Source organism: Stegostoma tigrinum, unplaced genomic scaffold (assembly GCF_030684315.1).
Source record: "Stegostoma tigrinum isolate sSteTig4 unplaced genomic scaffold, sSteTig4.hap1 scaffold_350, whole genome shotgun sequence".
Taxonomy (NCBI): Eukaryota; Metazoa; Chordata; class Chondrichthyes; order Orectolobiformes; family Stegostomatidae; genus Stegostoma; species Stegostoma tigrinum.
Genome location: NW_026728278.1, coordinates 34,391 through 53,976, shown reverse-complemented (window position 1 = coordinate 53,976; position 19,586 = coordinate 34,391). Strand labels below are relative to the sequence as shown.

The 19,586-nt window shown below is 57.1% G+C and overlaps 2 protein-coding genes across 9 annotated transcripts in view; one reads left to right on the top strand and one right to left on the bottom strand.

Moving 5' to 3' along the window:
- Positions 1–11,460, top strand: part of LOC125449982 (RNA-binding protein 10-like) — a 40,950-nt gene extending 29,490 nt beyond the window's left edge. Inside the window, exons 15-26 of one of the 8 annotated variants that reach the window (XM_059643954.1) lie at positions 83–231; positions 687–822; positions 1,191–1,282; positions 3,699–3,857; positions 5,954–6,103; positions 6,948–7,031; positions 7,964–8,149; positions 8,730–8,804; positions 9,971–10,053; positions 10,194–10,302; positions 10,396–10,432; positions 11,230–11,460. In XM_059643954.1, the coding sequence (XP_059499937.1) occupies positions 83–231; positions 687–822; positions 1,191–1,282; positions 3,699–3,857; positions 5,954–6,103; positions 6,948–7,031; positions 7,964–8,149; positions 8,730–8,804; positions 9,971–10,053; positions 10,194–10,302; positions 10,396–10,410 (1,238 nt within the window). In that variant the 3' untranslated portion in view covers positions 10,411–10,432; positions 11,230–11,460. Of the gene's footprint in view, positions 1–82; positions 232–677; positions 823–1,190; positions 1,283–3,698; positions 3,858–5,953; positions 6,104–6,947; positions 7,032–7,963; positions 8,150–8,729; positions 8,805–9,970; positions 10,054–10,193; positions 10,303–10,392; positions 10,433–11,229 lie in introns of all 8 variants that reach the window. The other 7 variants (XM_059643960.1, XM_059643959.1, XM_059643957.1 and 4 more) reach the window with 7 other exon arrangements.
- Positions 11,461–11,547: 87 nt separating this feature from the next.
- tpk2 (thiamin pyrophosphokinase 2) lies at positions 11,548–16,022 on the bottom strand. Its single transcript, XM_059643961.1, has 5 exons — positions 15,600–16,022; positions 14,573–14,691; positions 13,742–13,874; positions 12,658–12,754; positions 11,548–12,495 (listed from the first exon to the last, which is right to left on the bottom strand). The coding sequence occupies exons 1-5, from the start codon at positions 16,005–16,007 to the stop codon at positions 12,449–12,451; spliced, it is 804 nt and encodes a 267-aa protein (XP_059499944.1). The 5' UTR covers positions 16,008–16,022; the 3' UTR covers positions 11,548–12,448.
- Positions 16,023–19,586: the final 3,564 nt, after the last annotated feature.

Below are 19,586 nucleotides of genomic sequence, written 5' to 3'. Positions count from 1 at the left end.
GATGGAGGGTGGGGACAGTGTAGAGGAAGCTTTACCCTGTATCTAACCCCGTGTTGTCCTGGTGTTCCGTTGATTTTTGCAGCAACAGAAACGTCGTCTGAGCCAGGTATTCCTGGAGTCGATCCCATCTCAAGTCCACAGTCGTTCCCACAATCGATTCAAACCCAAGCAGCTCCACAGTTGTACCAGAAGTCATCCAGCTCACCTTCAGACAGCACCCGCACCACACAGGTATGGTCACGTGCCACATCAATGTGGTATGAGCCCCAGGTGATGAGATAGGACTGACTGCGGGAGGGTTCGGCGCTAAGGGAGCGGGCCCTGTGGGAGGATGGTGCCAAGGGAGCGTTCGGCGCCGAGGGAACATTCGGTTCTGCGGGAGGGTTCGGCGCCGAGGGAGCGGGCATCATGGTGGGGGGAAGGGGTTCGGTGCCGAGGGAGCGTTTGGTGCTGTGGGAGGGTTCAGCGCTGTGGGAGGGTCTGGCCATGTGGGAGCGGGCAACGTGGGGGGAGGAGGGCTTCGGTGCCGAGGGAGCGTTTGGCACCGTGGGAGGGTTCAGCGCTGTGGGAGGGTCAGTGCTGAGGGAGCAGGCGTTGCTGGAGGGTTTGGTGTCAAGGGAGAGGGTACTGCAGGAGCGTCCTACCCCTCCCAGCTCAACTTGTTTGTAATTTTTGAGCCCCCGCAGATCTCACGACCCCCGGCGACTCAGAAGGTGGAGATCGTGGCCGAGCCCCAGCTCAACACTGGCCAGGCTCCAGCAGCCAGCACCAGCACACTGTCTGCGAGCTCCAGCACCGGTACGCAGGACTACACCCAGTACCGTGAGTACAGGCCCTTGGCACGGTGGGGGTAACGGGAGGGGAGCCTGGGTCAGCCAGTCTCGTGACGGGGACCCTCTCCCCACAAACGCCAGATGGAGTCCAAAATCACAATGTTGAGCCAATTTCTGCCTGGGCGGTAACGAGGCACGTCCAGGTTTGTTGAGCTGTATCTCTGCCTGTCTGTAATCATGAAGGGCATACGTGTTTAGCTGTGGTCAAGTACAGCAAGAGAACAGAAAGACCATCTTTCTGTGTTCTATGTCCTGTGCCCCTCAGCGTCTGGGTCACTGGAGACCATGGCGATCAAATCCAGAAAACTGCAGTCAAAGCTTAACGGCACCCTGACCCTCCGTCTCTCCTCTCCACAGCCGTCCCAGACGTCTCCACCTATCAGTACGATGAGATGTCGGGCTTTTACTACGATCCCCAGACAGGCCTGTACTACGATCCCAACTCTCAGGTAAAGCCAGACCGCGTGCCTTGGGGGTGTGATGGCGGGGGTGTTGATGTGACACAGGTGGGGATGGCCCCATCAAACCTTGGATTCAGTGTCCAGATGGAGGCCTGGTGGTGTTTAAAACCATCGATGGGCACTGGGGCGGAGCTGAGAGGGAGGAACTGTTAATGTCGGTGGAAGGATTGAGGGTCAGTGTGGGACATAGGTTGGGAGCATCTAGTAAAAGGGTGACATGAGGCAACTTTCTCTTGGAGCATGTGGCTGGCACCTGGAATGCTTTCCCTGGAAGCGTGGGGATTCAGTCAAGGCTCTCGAGGGGTTATCTGAAAGGCAGCAATGTATGTGGTTCACGGTCAGAGCCTGGAGACAGCCCCAAGTGATGAGATGCTCTCTGGGGAGGCTGGCCCTGATAAAAATGGGCCAAATAACAACAAACCTACATTAGTGTGAGAAAGTTGCCCTGATTGAAAGGGTTCAGAAAAGATGTACAGGACTTGGATGGTTTGACCTGTGGGCAGAGGCTGGGGGCTGTTTTCCCCAGAGTGTCAGAGGCTGAGGGGGTGACCTTTATAAAACCACGAGGGGCATGGAAAGGGTGAATAGACAAGGTCTTCTCCCCCAGGGTAGGGAAATCCAAAACCAGAGAGGCATAGGTTTAGGGTGAGAGGGGAAAGGGACCTGAGAGGCAACTTTTTCACACAGAGGGTGGTGCGCGTGTGGTCCGAGGTGCCAGAGGAGGTGGTGGAGGCTGGTACGGGGACAACATTTGAAAGGCACCGAGATGGGTACCTGACTTGGAAGGGTTTAGAGATATAGGGGCCAAATGCTGTAAATGGGACTGGATTGCACAGACACTGTGTGAACTGGGATTGGGAATCGCAGTAGTGGGTTCTCTTAAGACACAGGCTCTGAAGGGGCTCAGACATGGCCAGAGGCGGAGAGATTGTACCCTTCACCCCGAATATCTCTCTCCCTCTCCCTCACCACCACCACCACCAAAAGAGCTGGGAAATCTAAAACACAGGGCCCAGTTTCAGGAGGCATCCAGTCCAAAGTGGGGAGCAATCCCTTCACTGAGGTTGGGGAATCCTTTGGCATTCTGTGGGCAGTAGATGATGCAGCATTGAATTCAGGACAGACAGAACTTTGTTTTGTCGGGGAATCGGGTGGGATGGTGTTGAATTATTGAGCAGGATCTTGTCCTGATGTCATAACATCCTTGAGTGTGTGTATGCCGCAGGACGTGGGGAGCAGTTGTTGTGGCGGGAACTGGATAAATGTACGGGGGGGTGGGGGAGCTGGGACAGGGAGAGAGGGAGGAGTAGGGTGTGTGGCGGGAACTGGATAAATGTACGGGGGGGTGGGGGAGCTGGGACAGGGAGAGAGGGAGGAGTAGGGTGTGTGGCGGGAACTGGATAAATGTACGGGGGGGGAGCTGGGACAGGGAGAGAGGGAGGAGTAGGGTGTGTGGCGGGAACTGGATAAATGTACGGGGGGGGCTGGGACAGGGAGAGAGGGAGGAGTAGGGTGTGTGGCAAGCTGGATAAATGTACGGGGGGGGAGCTGGGGTAGGGAGAGAGGGAGGAGTAGGGTGTGTGGCAAGCTGGATAAATGTACGGGGGGGGAAGCTGGGACAGGGAGAGAGGGAGGAGTAGGGTGTGTGGCGGGAACTGGATAAATGTACGGGGGGGGGAGCTGGGGTAGGGAGAGAGGTGGGAACTGGATAAATGTATGGGGGGGGGAGCTGGGACAGGGAGAGAGGGAGGAGTAGGGTGTGTGGCGGGAACTGGATAAATGTACGGGGGGGGACCTGGGGTAGGGAGAGAGGGAGGAGTAGGGTGTGTGGCGGGAACTGGATAAATGTATGGGGGGGGGAGCTGGGACAGGGAGAGAGGGAGGAGTAGGGTGTGTGGCGGGAACTGGATAAATGTACGGGGGGGGAGCTGGGGTAGGGAGAGAGGGAGGAGTAGGGTGTGTGGCAGGCTGGATAAATGTACAGGGGTGTGGGGGAGCTGGGGTAGGGAGAGAGGGAGGAGACCGTGTAGAGGAAGCATAAGGGAGTGGGGGAAGTTAGATAAATGCACCGGGACAGAAAGATGAAAGGCTGTTGGTGGAAGAAAGGAGACTGTTTCGGGGAGATGTGAGGGAGTGGGTTAGTGTGCAAGTGATTATCAGCAAAAGCACGTGCTTGAGTATATCTCATCCAGGTCATGGTGGCAATCCACAATTACACAAGCCAATGCCAGCTCCCTCTGTGCACCGGTAGTACAGAGGGACGCGCGCGCACACGTCCCGAAGCAAGATGCTCCTGGTTCGCTCCCTCCCCTGGTACCATCGGAGCGTGATTGTGACCCGAGCAAGTGTGAGGCTCCCGGGTTAATGGCGCTCTCTCTCTTTGTGTATATATTTTCATGTGTAGTACTACTATAATGCACAGACGCAGCAATACCTGTACTGGGACAGCGACAAACAGACCTACCTCCCAGCCCCTGACCAGAGCGGAGATGCTGGCAAGGACCTGACCTCCAAGGAAGGCAAGGAGAAGAAAGAGAAAGCCAAGAACAAGACCGCCCAGCAGGTGAGAACAGCTCTGGGTGCTGGAGAGGGATTAGGGGTTACACAGTCACTGCAGGCTGAGCTCTAATTGTCACAGTTATGACCGGTTTCACCTGCTGTTGCTGGTGCAGTTCGAACACTTGTTCCCACTGACAGCGTGCACTAACCTGGACTCTTGGCCGGCTGACTCACTGGTCACAACCATGCATCCCCGAACATTGGTGAAATGTGAGACATCCTGAGGAGGCATGGAGTGGATGACTCCCCTTCCGGGAGGATTCCCCATGCTGGAGAGAGAGGCCCACTGCTGAGCCTGAGACAACACTCTGAAGAGGATCCCCACCATGGTTCCAGCACTACGTTATTGCTGTAACCCTGAATTTACCACTGCTAATGCACCTAACCCCCACATCCCTGGGCACTACGGGACAATTTAGCACGGCCAATCCCACCCTAACCCCCACGTCCCTGGGCACTACGGGACAATTTAGCACGGCCAATCCACCCTAACCCGCACATCCCTGGGCACTGCGGGACAATTTAGCACGGCCAATCCACCCTAACCCGCACACCCCTGTGCACTACGGGACAATTTAGCACGGCCAATCCCACCCTAACCCGCACGTCCCTGGGCACTACGGGACAATTTAGCACGGCCAATCCCACCCTAACCCGCACATGCCTGGGCACTACGGGACAATTTAGCACGGCCAATCCCACCCTAACCCGCACGTCCCTGGGCAGTACGGGACAATTTAGCACGGCCAATCCCATCCTAACCCGCACATCCCTGGGCACTACGGGATAAAAATAAGGGGTTACTGGTATAAAACAGAGGAGGTGGAGACACAGGGCAATGAGTATTTGGAACTCTGTTCCTGAAAAGGGGGGGCTGGAGGTGGAGTCTCTGAATATATTTAAGGTAGGGGGAGGGTAGGTGGTTGACGAGTAAGGTGGTGAGGTGGGGTAGTGAGTGAGTTATGAGGGCTGGTCAGGAAAGTGGAGTAATCACTGAATGGGGGAGCAGGGGTGAGGGTCATCCTGCTTTTTCATGTTTCTGACCTGCTGCTGTTTTAACTTTGAGCCACCCCACCCCGGATATAGCTCAGTGAGGGGCAGGATCTGCACATCCCTGACTGGCCTCCTGTTTGGCTGAGTTCCTCCTGGGGAACGCGAGGCGGGGGGTTGTGAAGACCGACACGTTGTGTGTATTTCCCCCCTCTCTTCCCCGCGCTGTGGCTGATCATTCGGGTCGGTGGAGGGGGTGGGGGAGTGGGCGCGGATGTGAGTGGAGGTTGTTTGGTGGCAGGGGGAGCAATGGCAGTGTGGCCTCGCTACCTCTTTGCTGTTGTTTGGTTCCTGCCAAACGTTTACACTACTCGAACCAGAGCGGAGGGGAGGTGATCCGATCTGGTCCTTTACAGGGAGCCGCGGAGAGAAACTGTTTCCTCTGGTGCAGACCTGAGTGAGGCCGATTGGATTCAGGATTGGAGCCTGCTCTGCATGTCCCCAGACTGACCGTGGAGACGTTGTGCCGAGCATCGAGAGGCACAGAGACTTCAGGTCGGGGACGTGAGACCTGGAATCTTGTCCTCACTCAGAGAAATGAGGGCCTGGAAATGTCTTTCTCTTTCCCCCCCCCCCCCCACCACCACCTGCACCCTCTCTTTCCCCCCCTTCCCCATACACATGTGCACATATCCACTAGAAACAGTGGTGTTGGGTGGTCTTTTCAGAATTGATGTTGGTAGGGTTTTGGTGAGGAGCAGTGGGGACCAAGCAGGGCAGTATCAGCCTGGACCTACTAATATACCAGACTCGAGGAGGGCTGAATGATATCATTGTTCCTGCTTAACAGGATTGAGGAGGAGGGGCTGAATGGCCTCTTGTTCCTGTGTAACAGGCTCGAGGAGGAGGGTTCCAACACCCCGTCCACCTGTCGTGTCAAAGTGTTTATAAAGGACCTGGGTTTTGAGGGTGGGGCCTAGCTCAGCAAGCAGCCTTGGACTGGATTTCGGTGGTTGCTGGTGGAGAATGCCCCCCCCCCCCCCGGCAGCAGGGTGTGACGGTGATGGTTCGCAACCCATCCATTCTGAGTGGGTACCTCCGCTGTTACAGATTGCTAAAGACATGGAGCGCTGGGCCAAGAGTATGAACAAGCAGAAGGAGAACTTCAAGAACAGTTTCCAGCCGCTCAGCTACTTACGGGATGATGATCGGCGAGAGTCTGCCTCGGCGGATGCTGGCTATGCCATGCTGGAGAAGAAGGTACAGGCGAGGAGCAGGAGGGCACAACACTGCTTCTCTCTCACCCACTCCGGGCCTCATAAAGCAGGGGAACTCACTCAGCTGTTAGCATCACCCCCCCCCCCCCCCACCCCCGTGTGTACCCCTCACACCCCCGTTTGTCCGTGTGTCACCCACCCCGCGTGTGCCCCTCACCCTCCCCCCGTCTGTCAGCATCCCCTGTGTGCACCTCTCACCCCACCCCGCTGTCTGTCACCCCCCCCGCGTGTGCCCCTCACTCTCTTCCCCCCCCCGTCTGTCCATGTGTCACCCACCCCGTGTGTGCCCCTCACCCTCCCCCCGTCTGTCACCCACCCCGCGTGTGCCCCTCACCCTCCCCCCGTGTACCCCTCACCCCCCCCATCTGTCGGCATCCCGTGTGCACCTCTCACCCCACCCCTCTGTCCCTCACTCTCTCCCCCCCCTCCGTCTGTCACCCACCCCACGTGTGTACCCCTCACTCGCCCCCTCCGTGTCCCCCCCCGCATGTTCCCCACTCCACACTGTGTCACCCTTCCTGCATGTATACCCCTCACTCCCCACCCCGGGGGCCACACTCCCCTCATGTCTACCCCTAACCCTGGGAGCTGGACTGGGCCTAGTGAGATGACCTCAGCAGTGGAATAGCACCAGTGGGTATTTTCTAGAGTCAGCAGTAAGTGACTGTGGGGCCTAAGGGCTGGCAGGGGAACAAAATGCTGTACTGAGGGGGCATCCAGTCACAAACTCCCTCCCCAGTGGCTTGCAGGCAGCTTGGCCTTCACCACACCGACACCACCTTGAGGCCCTCGCTCTCCTGATTGACGGAAACTCTCATTCTTTTCAGAGCACCCTCGCGGAGAGGCAGCATGTCATGATGGAGCACCTGAAACGCACCACAGACAAGGTGAAAGATGAGGATAATCGCTCGGTACGAAACCTGGGATAAAAGTGTGCGCCCACCTTGTGCAGGATCACCTTAAATCCACCTCCGAGATTCCCCATCACCCCCGTGGCCCCCCCCCCCCCCCCCCCCACTTTCCTCGAGCATGTGAAGGACCCTGTAGTAGCAACAGAGAGTAGAGATAGCAGCTTTAGTTTTTGTCCTCAATCCCCCTCCCAAGCTTGCCTCCGCCCTCCTCCTCGTCCCGTCTGTCTCCTGCCCCTTCCTCCCTCGCTCACTGTCTCCCTGACCCCCCCCACCCACCTGGTCTTTTGCTGAAACACATGCACACAATGCTGCAGACTCAGTCTTAACAATAAAACAGGGTTATTGCTTAAAAGAAATGAGGATTAAACAGAATAATTTAATCTGAAATGGAACAAGCATTCATGTGTAACACGCATTTTAGGATTTTTGAAACACACAGCACACCGTTACGATACTCTTCTGTAGCGCACAAAGTTCAGTTCTTGGTTTTAAACATCTGAGCTTAGGCTAAACACTTCTGGTCTTGTCTGATCATTGAGTAACCTACTTCTTCACCTCTCAAAACCGTTTCATTAGGAACAAGTGTTTCTTTTCCACATCCAGCTCAGCAGAAACACCCAAATCATAACCCAAAGCCTGTTTCCATCAATCAGAAGAAAAAATAATAGAATAAATTCTCAACTGGAAACCTAACGTGCACCTGCTTGTTCTGTTTGACCGCATTAAAACGTATCCCTGTTAGAACTAGTTCTCTCAGACTGCCTCTAAAGAAGCCGTCACCATGGTTACAGATCTACCTAGATGGTCACCATCCACTCCAAAACCCACAGGCTAGTAGCAGAAACCCCAGCTCCCGATGAAATGATGTTAAATAAGACTGAACCCCGTGTTCCAAGGGCCAAGGTAATGTTCTGTCCTCTGCCCGGCTGCAGAAGGTGAGCCCCCTGCGAGGCCTGGTGGCGGCCTATAGTGGAGAGAGCGACAGCGAGGAGGACCAGGAGGAGGACCACGAGGAGAAGCTGACCGACTGGCAGAAGCTGGCCTGCCTGTTATGCAGGAGACAGTTCCCCAGCAAGGAGGCCCTCATCCGACACCAGCAGCTCTCGGAGCTGCACAAGGTAACGTGAACCCACCCCCACCATTCATCTCCCTGTGCCGTCACTCTGAGCTATCGAAAGCCTGGTAATGTCCTCTGCCAAGCCTAACCCCGTCCTGTCCTGCAGTTCAACGTATCACATGGGACGTGGGCCAATAGGGTGATACCTCAAACAGGACGGAGAGAAAACCCCACACCCTCTCAGCATCCCGACTGGGAACACAGTCAACCGTTCCTTCAGTGGCACCGGGGTCAGAATCCCAGAACTCTGTCCCCATTGGGAAATGGGAGGGTGTACGTACAAGCCGTTCGAGGAGGCAGCTCACCACCACCCTCTCGAGGACAGTTAGCGGGGACAGGCAGTAAACGCTGGATCCGGCCAGTGATGCACACGTCCCGTGACTGGGGGATAAAAACACACACACGGTGATAAATCGCCGACCCTGCTCAGAAAAGGATCTCGGTTGCCCCAGTTGTTCACACTGCACGATAGACACTTTACCAGACAGGGCGATGTGACTGGGGTGGCCGTTTAGGCCATTAGTGCTCGGGCCCAGTCGCAGTGAGGAGTGCAGGTACTGAAATATGTCTTAATCTTTCAGCAAAACCTGGAAATCCACAGACGCTCGAAGCTTTCAGAGTCTGAACTGGAAGCTCTGGAGAAGAGTGAGAGAGAGGTGGGTGACAGAAAAATTACATCACTGCACAAGTTTTTCACTAGCCGGGAAAAGGAAGTTTAAGCTTGTACCAGACCTCGGCTAGCGCAGAGGGCCGTGAACCGTGTCAGTGTGTTTATTCGATTAAACACGTGATGGTGGGGTGGAAGGGAAGGGAGACAGCATGGTGAGATGGGGCCATCTTGATGAGTCTTGCACCTCCTACAGTGCCTGTGCACCGTTTTTGTAACATGGAGACTGGAACTGTGCATATTGTGATCCCAGTTTCACACAGCCACCTACATGTGGGTGATCAGCTGGGCCTGTTGCTCACAGTCTTCATCCCCACTTTCCACCCACTACACCCCTCCAGAGGTTGCCCCACTCACCCGGGAGTCGGGGGGTTTCTGGCAGCTCCATCTGGGCGTCATGATCAACCGTGGAGAGCATCGCAGCCAGACCCTGGTCCCGTCCCTTTTCCACACCCCCCGCACCAGAATCTCAGTCAGTTCTCTGAATCTCCTGTCTGCATGTCATAACTTTGGCACAAACTGAGGAAGAGGACTGCGATCATGAAGTCACACAGCACAGAAACAGACGCTTCGGCCCAAACATAATCCCAAACTAAACTAATTCCACCTGCCTGCTCCAGGCCCATGTCCCCTCCAGACCTTTCCTATTCATGTACTTATCCAAATGTCTTTGAAATGTCACTGTACCTACACCCACCACTTCCTCAGGAAGCTCATCTCGCACACAAACTACTCACTGTGTTTAAACAAAATAATTACCCCTTGTGTCTTCTATTAAATCTTTCTCATCTCACCTTAAAAATGTGCCTCCCAGTCCTGGAATCCCCCATGCTAAATAGAGGTGGGTTCTTGATTATCAAGGGGATCATGGTTTATAGGGAGAATGGGGTTGAGGAACTTATCAGCCATGATTGAATGGCAGAACGGACTCCATGGACTAAGTTCTGCTCCTTTTGGCCCAGTGTCTTATAGGGAAAAGCGTACCTGCCTTATAACTCACACCGTCCATTCCCGAAAACATCCTGGTAAATCTTTCCTGAAACCCTTCCCATGGCACAGAGACCAACAAACTGCCTGACCGCCATGGACCACTCTACAGCTCTTACTCCCCCTGAAAGTCGTTGCGTTAATAAACTCTGTGTGTTTTGTCCGCAGTTCAAGTTCAGAGTAACGGAGAGGCGGGGAAAACTGGGAATGTCGGATACCGTCGAACCCAAGCGAAAAAGGACACAAGCCGCGTAAGTGACACAGAGTTTTGTTGCGGGCCACTGAGGCTGAGGGCTCCGCGCGATCAGTCAAGAGGCTCGTGTAGCAGCCAGCAGTGGCTTGGAGTCACTGAGGTGATCACTGGGATCTTCCTCTTCTCCCCTGCCTTTAGGTACGACAATACAAGTCACGGCATCGGGAACCGAATGATGCAGGCAATGGGCTGGAAAGAGGGCACGAGACTGGGGCGTAAAGAGCCGGGAATTGGCCCCCCCTCCAAGGTAACCGCTTGATGTCACTTTCGGGATCATCTCCTAAGCCCTACCTTTTATGAGTGAAAGCTCATTCACCTCTCTCTCTCTCTCTTCCAGTAGACCAGAGATTTTTGATCGGAATATCATCACTGTGTCGGTAAGGTCCCTTCCTCCCTCCCCTGCCAGGCATTAGTTCGCTGGCTCCCCACCCCCCAGTCAGTGACACAGTGGTTCATGTTCCTGTCATGGGGCAGCTAACTGTGTACGATCTGGTCACAGTGACCACACGGCCACCTGGGGACTCATCCTTACTAGGCCTGGACATCCTTTACATGGATGTGGGTGTCCCTGACTGCACCCGCCCCGGCCTATCCACGTGGTATAGGGAGACCCCACACTGCCTCGTTAGGGAAGGAGTTCCAGTATTCTGACTCTAGTCAAGCTGGACGAACAGCCATATCATTCCCATTCGGGATTGGGGGTTGTATCCACCTGCCCTCCCACCCCGCGCATCTGCTGCCAGAGGACCCTCGGCGAATTGCTGCAGTGCCTCTTATAGACAGGTACACACTGTTGTCCCTCTGCATCGGGGTGGAGGGAGGGGGTGTTGGAGCTCAGCCGAGCATTCCTAATGAGCGCAGTTGCCACTGTGTCGATGGAGGAGTGTTGGAGCTCAGCCGAGCATTCCCAACGAGCACAGCCATTACCGTGTCGGTGGTGATAGTTGGGGTCGCGGGTCAGTACCACAACCCAGGAGAAACCTGGGATCTTGCTGTGCGCAGGTCGCCGGCCGTGTTTCATTCCAGCCAGGGACCGCAGCGCTCCTTGGGTGGGGGGGGGGGGGGGGGGGTAGGGGGTAGGGGGTAGGGGGGTAGTTGTGTGGGGACTCTCCTGAAGCTGGTTTCAGGTGTCGGGAGACAAGCTACAATCCCTCCCTTTTCATGTCTTTGACAGTGACTCGATGGCTACAGCTGTCCCCGACAGGACGGCCTTCAGCTGAAGGTTGCGAATCAATGATCAGGGATCCTGCAGTGTTCGCGAAGATGGGCTGATTCAATTTTTTTTTGTGTTTTATTCTCCCCCCCGCCCCGACCCGAGGAACTACAAAAAGGACTGTAAATATTTTTCTGAACGTCCACGTGTACCTTTTTTTTTACTAATTAAAGAACGGAAACTAAAGGCAAAGATTTCTTTGTTCTCTTTGGGCTCCGGGAGGGGGGGTGGCGGGAAGCAGGGCAATGTCAGAGTAGGCCTCCAGCTCTGATTTTCTCCCCCCCCCCCCCCCCCCCCTGCTAGCTCTGAGGAGGACGCCAGGATTTTCAACCTGTGGTCCTGCGTCATCCGTGGACCCTCTGCTCGCTCAGGTCAATGGTTTAGTAACACGGGGGTGGGTTGCAGAATTAAATGGCACGCAGAGGTCAGGAGGTGGAAACCGAGACCCTTCCCCTGAGAGAAGCAGAGATCCGATCGGGGTCTCGGGGGAACCACGCAGAGAGAGAGGGAGGGGGAGAAGCCGACGGCAGGAGGTTTGAATTGGGGGGGGTGGGGGAGAGAACGTGGATGAGCTGAAGACCAGATCCGTGTTCCTCACAGCGAGTGGTCAGGATCTGGAATTCACTACCTTGAGGGGGGAGGCGTTCAAACTGAGGGAAGTGGGTCACTGAAGAGTGGGGGGGGGGGGCGGGGGGGGGTGGAGAAACACACAGAGCCGCTTCAGTTGTGCAAACCCTCCGTGCGCCCACTGACCCGGCAGGAACGCCCCGGGGTGTAATGTCTCTCACCTCTTTCCCCCAACCCCCAGCTCCCACTTGAAGATCCTGCTCTCTCTCTCTCTCTCTCTCTCTCTGTCTTCTCCATCCCCGACCCCCCAACCCGTCTGGTTCCTGTCGTTCCCAGTCCTTCAAGGAGGTGGTCGATGGCATGGTTAGTGGATGGTAGGCTGACACACCTCCGTCTCTCCGTCTCCTTCTCTCTCTCTTGCTCTTTCTCCCTCTCCCTCTCCCTCTCCCTCCCTGTCTCTGTCTCTCTCTCTCGCTCTTTCTCCCTCCCTCCGTCTCTTTCTCTCGTGTTTACGATTGACTCAAAAATCTATAGAACAGTAGAACCCGCGTGCGCTGAAGGCCGGCTGAATTTCCAAACACTGCACACTGCATCAGGGTGGCTCCTGCATGACTCAGAGTTCCCTGTGGAGCCCCTCGACGAACTGGTGGTATTGTCTTTCTGCAGGGGGGCAAAAACACACCACCCACCGATTTAATGTCTGTGCGGGGAGAGGAAGCAGTATCTCCCCCCCCCACCCCCCCACAACTCCCGCCTCCCCTCTCAAAACCAGCACCGCGCAAGGTCGGGGAGGGGGGGTGGAGCCGTCAGCGGCGGTCTCACCGTCATCGGCGTGCAGGATCCCGCGTCTGATGAGGAAGTCCAGTGCAACCATGGCGCAGTTTGGTTTGAACTTGGGACCTGCGAGGGTCTCCCTCACCTGCGGGCAGACGAGAGGTTTTAATAAAATCCCAGCCTGCATAGAACAGTACGGGCCCAGGTGCCCACCTATTACCCTACGAAGGTCCGGCCACCCTACATTTCACTATCCTCCGTGTGCCTCCCCGAGAGTCTCTGAGCCCACTGCTCTCTGTGTGAAGAACCTACCTCTGACACCTCCCTCCAATCACCGTAAAATCATGCCCCCTCAGTCAATTCCAGCCCTGGGAGAGAGTCTCTGGCTATCCACGCCTCATCATCTTGTACACCTCTATCAAGTCACCTCTCACCCTTCTTCGCTCCAATGAAAAAAGCCCTGGCTCCCTCATAAGACGTGCCCTCCAGCCCACGCAGAATCCTGGTCAATCTCCTCCGCACCCCCTCTCTCAAACCCTCCGCACCCCCTTCCTGTAAATGAGAAGTGAACACAATATTCCAAGGGCAGTCTAACCAGAGTTTCGTACAGCTGCAGCATAACTTCGCGGCTCTCGTACTCAATTCCCCTGAGCTGAGTCCTCACCACCTCTTTCCTGTAACCCCTCGATCCCCGAGACCGAAAGAACAGTCTCAAACCTTAAATAGCGGCCGGGCTCTGGGACACAGTGCTGGGGGGTTTGGGTGGCACATGCCTCAACACACAAGATCGTAGCGTGGAGCCGCAAAGACTCGAGAGAGAGAGAGAGAGAGAGAGAGAGAGACCTCCTCTCGCCTCGGTCTTTAATTGGCACCTCAGAGAATGGTGCCCTCTGGTCCAGATTCAACGGAATCGCTTCTCACCCTTCCCAGCTCCAGCGGGTGGGAGTCCCGCTCTGGTTCGGCCTCCGCGCGTGCGACGCAGTTCCCTTGACGGCAGGGATCGGCTCGACTCTGAACCGATTCCAACACCACTGGTATCTCCCCCCCACCCCTGCAACCCTATGAGGGGACCTGCCTGCGGTGCTCCAGATGTGGTCCCACCAGCTCCCTGGAGAGTTACGGTGAGCCTCACCTGATCCAGGGGCCACAGGTAGAACTCCTGCACTTCCCCGTCGCCCACCGTCGGCTCAAACCCAGCGGGCACCTCCAGGTCGTACACGAACTGACACTCGGGGAAAACTCCTGCCTCGTCCTCGTAGGTGTAGCTGCCGTCCCCCGTTGGGGGAAGAGAGGATAGAGAGAGGAATCGGTAAACCGTGGGGGGGGGGGTATCAAGAGCAGACATTCCCCTCCCTACCACCCCCCCCCCCCCCACCCCCTCCCCGCAAGCCCTGGTCTGGTTTACCCTCGTTCTGAAGCCCGTTATGGCCTCTGTTCGAGGGCTGCATGGCCTCCTGTTGCTGTGTAACAGGCTGGAGGAAGGGGCCGAACGGCTGCCTGTTGCTGTGTAACAGGCTGGAGGAAGGGGCCGAAAGGCCTCCTGTTGCTGTGTAACAGGCTGGAGGAAGGGGCCGAACGGCCGCCTGTTGCTGTGTAACAGGCTGGAGGAAGGGGCCGAACGGCCGCCTGTTGCTGTGTAACAGGCTGGAGGAAGGGGCCAAACGGCCGCCTGTTGCTGTGTAACAGGCTGGAGGAAGGGGCCGAACGGCCGCCTGTTGCTGTGTAACAGGCCGGAGGAAGGGGCCGAATGGCCTCCTGTCGCTGTGTAACAGGCTGGAGGAAGGGGCCGAATGGCCTCCTGTCGCTGTGTAACAGGCTGGAGGAAGGGGCCAAACGGCCGCCTGTTGCTGTGTAACAGGCTGGAGGAAGGGGCCGAACGGCCGCCTGTTGCTGTGTAACAGGCTGGTGGAGGGGCCGAAGGGCCTCCCCACGCTGGGTACGAGTATGGAGAAGGGGCATTTACCTGATGGTGCCGGCCGGCCTCGCTGTCCGGGCAATGGATGCGGGGATAGAGGCCTCTTCCTGACATTCCTTCACCAGAGTCTCCTTCACACCGAACCCAGCCGCGATACCCCCAGCTACCTGAGGGAGGGGCACACCCCCCGGGGGGGTTAATCAGTACTGCAGCATGGAGGGGGGGGGGGGGGGGAGAACAGCGCACCCCGGGGGGTTTAATCAGTACTGCAGCATGGGGGGGGGGAACAGCGCACCCCAGGGGGTTTAATCAGTACTGCAGCATGGGGGGGGGGGGGAACAGCGCACCCCGGGGGGGGGGATTAATCACTACTAGCAGCATGGGGGGGGGAACAGCGCACCCCAGGGGGTTTAATCAGTACTGCAGCATGGGGGGGGGGGAACAGCGCACCCCAGGGGGTTTAATCAGTACTTGCAGCATGGGGGGGGGGGGGGGAACAGCGCACCCCGGGGGGGGATTAATCAGTACTGCAGCATGGGGGGGGGGGGGAACAGCGCACCCCAGGGGGTTTAATCAGTACTGCAGCATTGGGGGGGGGGGGAACAGCGCACCCCGGGGGGGGATTAATCAGTACTGCAGCATGGGGGGGGGGGGGGGAACAGCGCACCCCAGGGGGGTTTAATCAGTACTGCAGCATGGGGGGGGGGAACAGCACACCCCGGGGGGTTTAATCAGTACTGCAGCATGGGGGGGGGGGAACAGCACACCCCGGGGGGTTTAATCAGTACTGCAGCATGGGGGGGGGGGGAACAGCGCACCCCGGGGGGTTTAATCAGTACTGCAGCATGGGGGGGGGGGAACAGCGCACCCCGGGGGGTTTAATCAGTACTGCAGCATGGGGGGGGGGGGGAGAGAACAGCGCACCCCGGGGCTGGGGGGGCGGGGTAACTGGCCCAACCCATCGTCTGTGCGTCAGAAGCTGATTGCGAAGGACCAGCTGTTAGAGAGAGTGAGGGAGGGGGGGGGGTGGTGGAGGACGCTGAGGGAGGATAGTGGAATGCAGGCTGAGAGTTACCAGGTTATCCAGCCGCCCGGGATACGTCTGCTTGGTGTGTGTCCGCTGTCCGATCCACATGGACATCGTGCCATCCTCGTGGCTCACAAAGCCGTTAACATGGACCCCGTAGCTTTTAATCCCAAACAGACCTACCGGGGAAAATGGGAGCAGGTCAGCGACAGGACAGGCCTCCTCCCCAAGAATCCCAGGAGCTGTTGGCAGGGGAGAGGCTCCAGATCCAAATGTGGTGTTCGATCCCTGCCAACAGCAGGGAGAGTGAAGGGCACTTTGAGGTACAGTGCCCTTTCGGGTCTGGGCCATGATCAGCCACCCCTCCTCATCTGGATGGGACTCTACGTGACTCCAGACCTCGGCAACTGTTGGGCTTGGGCAATTCATACAGCCCCGACAGTCCACTGGGCTCATCGAGTCTGCAACAAGCTCCCAAGAGCATCCCACCCAGATACACACGCACCCCTCCTCCCCAACGCCCCTTGCCCTGTGACCCTGCATTCAGCACGGCCAGTCTCACCCTAACCCACACATCCCTGGGCACTACGGGACAATTTAGCACGGCCAATCCCACCCTAACCCACACATCCCTGGGCACTACGGGACAATTTAGCACGGCCAATCCACCCTAACCCACACATCCCTGGGTACTACGGGACAATTTAGCACGGCCAATCCCACCCTAACCCGCACATCCCTGTGCACTACGGGACAATTTAGCACGGCCAATCCCACCCTAACCTGCACATCCCTGGGTACTACGGGACAATTTAGCACGGCCAATCCCACCCTAACCCGCACATCCCTGGGTACTACGGGACAATTTAGCACGGCCAATCCCACCCTAACCCGTACATCCCTGGGCACTACGGGACAATTTAACACGGCCAATCCCACCCTAACCCGCACATCCCTGGGCACTACGGGACAATTTAACACGGCCAATCCCACCCTAACCCACACATCCCTGGGCACTACGGGACAATTTAGCACGGCCAATCCCACCCGAACCCACACATCCCTGGGCACTACGGGACAATTTAACACGGCCAGTCCCACCCTAACCCGCACATCCCTGGCACTACGGGACAATTTAGCACGGCCAATCCACCCTAACCCGCACATCCCTGGGCACTACGGGACAATTTAGCACGGCCAATCCCACCCTAACCCGCACATCCCTGGGCACTGCGGGACATTTAGCACGGCCAATCCCACCCTAACCCGCACATCCCTGGGCACTACGGGACAATTTAGCTCGGCCAATCCACCCTAACCCGCACATCCCTGGGCACTACGGGACAATTTAGCACGGCCAATCCACCCTAACCTGCACATCCCTGGGCACTATGGGACAATTTAGCACGGCCAATCCCCACCCTAACCCGCACATCCCTGGGCACTACGGGACAATTTAGCACGGCCAATCCCACACTAACCCGCACATCCCTGGGCACTGCGGGACAATTTAACACGGCCAGTCCCACCCTAACCCACACATCCCTGGCACTACAGGGACAATTTAGCACGGCCAATCCCACCCTAACCCGCACATCCCTGGACACTACGGGACAATTTAGCATGGCCAATCCACCATAACCCACACGTCCCTGGGCACTACGGGGAACCCCGCAAACAATTTAGCACGGCCAATCCCACCCTAACCTGCACATCCCTGGGCACTACGGGACAATTTAGCACGGCCAATCCCACCCTAACCTGCACATCCCTGGGCACTACGGGACAATTTAGCACGGCCAATCCCACCCTAACCCGCACATCCCTGGGCACTACGGGACAATTTAGCACGGCCAATCCCACCCTAACCTGCACATCCCTGGGCACTACGGGACAATTTAGCACGGCCAATCCCACCCTAACCTGCACATCCCTGGGCACTACGGGACTATTTAGCACGGCCAATCCACCCTAACCTGCACATCCCTGGGCACTATGGGACAATTTAGCACGGCCAATCCCACCCTAACCCGCACATCCCTGGGCACTACGGGACAATTTAGCACGGCCAATCCCACCCTAACCTGCACATCCCTGGGCACTATGGGACAATTTAGCACGGCCAATCCACCATAACCCACACCGTCCCTGGGCACTACGGGACAATTTAGCACGGCCAATCCCACCCTAACCTGCACATCCCTGGGCACTGCGGGACAATTTAGCACGGCCAATCCCACCCTAACACACACATCCCTGGGCACTACGGGACAATTTAGCACGGCCAATCCCACCCTAACCGGCACATCCCTGGGCACTACGGGACAATTTAGCACGGCCAATCCCACCCAAACCCACACATCCCTGGGCACTACGGGACAATTTAGCATGGCCAATCCCGCCCTAACCCGCACATCCCCTGGGCACTACGGGACAATTTAGCATGGCCAATCCCACCCTAACCCGCACATCCCTGGGCACTACGGGACAATTTAGCACCGCCCAATCCCACCCTAACCCGCACATCCCTGGCACTACGGGACAATTTAGCACGGCCAATCCACCCTAACCCCGCACATCCCTGGGCACTACGGGACAATTTAGCACCGCCAATCCCACCCTAACCCGCACATCCCTGGGCACTACGGGACAATTTAACACGGCCAGTCCCACCCTAACCCACACATCCCTGGCACTACAGGACAATTTAGCACGGCCAATCCCACCCTAACCGGCACATCCCTGGGCACTACGGGACAATTTAGCACGGCCAATCCCACCCTACCCGCACATCCCTGGGCACTACGGGACAATTTAGCACGGCCAATCCCACCCTAACACACACATCCCTGGGCACTACGGGACAATTTAGCACGGCCAATCCCACCCTAACCGGCACATCCCTGGGCACTACGGGACAATTTAGCACGGCCAATCCCACCCTAACCCCGCACATCCCTGGGCACTACGGGACAATTTAGCACGGCCAATCCCACCCTAACCCACACATCCCTGGGCACTACGGGACAATTTAGCATGGCCAATCCCGCCCTAACCCGCACATCCCTGGGCACTACGGGACAATTTAGCATGGCCAATCCCACCCTAACCCGCACATCCCTGGGCACTACGGGACAATTTAGCATGGCCAATCCACCCTAACCCGCACATCCCTGGGCACTACGGGACAATTTAACACGGCCAATCCCACCCTAACCCGCACATCCCTGGCACTACGGGACAATTTAGCACGGCCAATCCACCCTAACCCCGCACATCCCTGGGCACTACGGGACAATTTAGCACCGCCAATCCCACCCCTAACCCGCACATCCCTGGGCACTACGGGACAATTTAACACGGCCAATCCCACCCTAACACGCACATCCCTGGGCACTACGGGACAATTTAACACGGCCAATCCACCCTAACCCACACATCCCTGGGCACTACAGGACAATTTAGCACGGCCAATCCCACCCTAACCTGCACATCCCTGGGCACTACGGGACAATTTAACACGGCCAATCCCACCCTAACCCGCACATCCCTGGGCACTACGGGACAATTTAGCACGGCCAATCCCACCCTAACCCGCACATCCCTGGGCACTACGGGACAATTTAGCACGGCCAATCCCACCCTAACCTGCACATCCCTGGGTACTACGGGACAATTTAGCACGGCCAGTCCCACCCTAACCCGCACATCCCTGGGCACTACGGGACTATTTAGCACGGCCAATCCACCCTAACCCGCACATCCCTGGGCACTACGGACAATTTAGCACGGCCAATCCCACCCTAACCCACATGTCCCTGGGCACTACGGGACAATTTAGCACGGCCAATCCACCCTAACCCGCACATCCCTGGGCACTACGGGACAATTTAGCACGGCCAGTCCCACCCTAACCCGCACATCCCTGGGCACTACGGGACAATTTAGCACGGCCAATCCCACCCTAACCCGCACATCCCTGGGCACTACGGGACAATTTAACACGGCCAGTCCCACCCTAACACCGCACGTCCC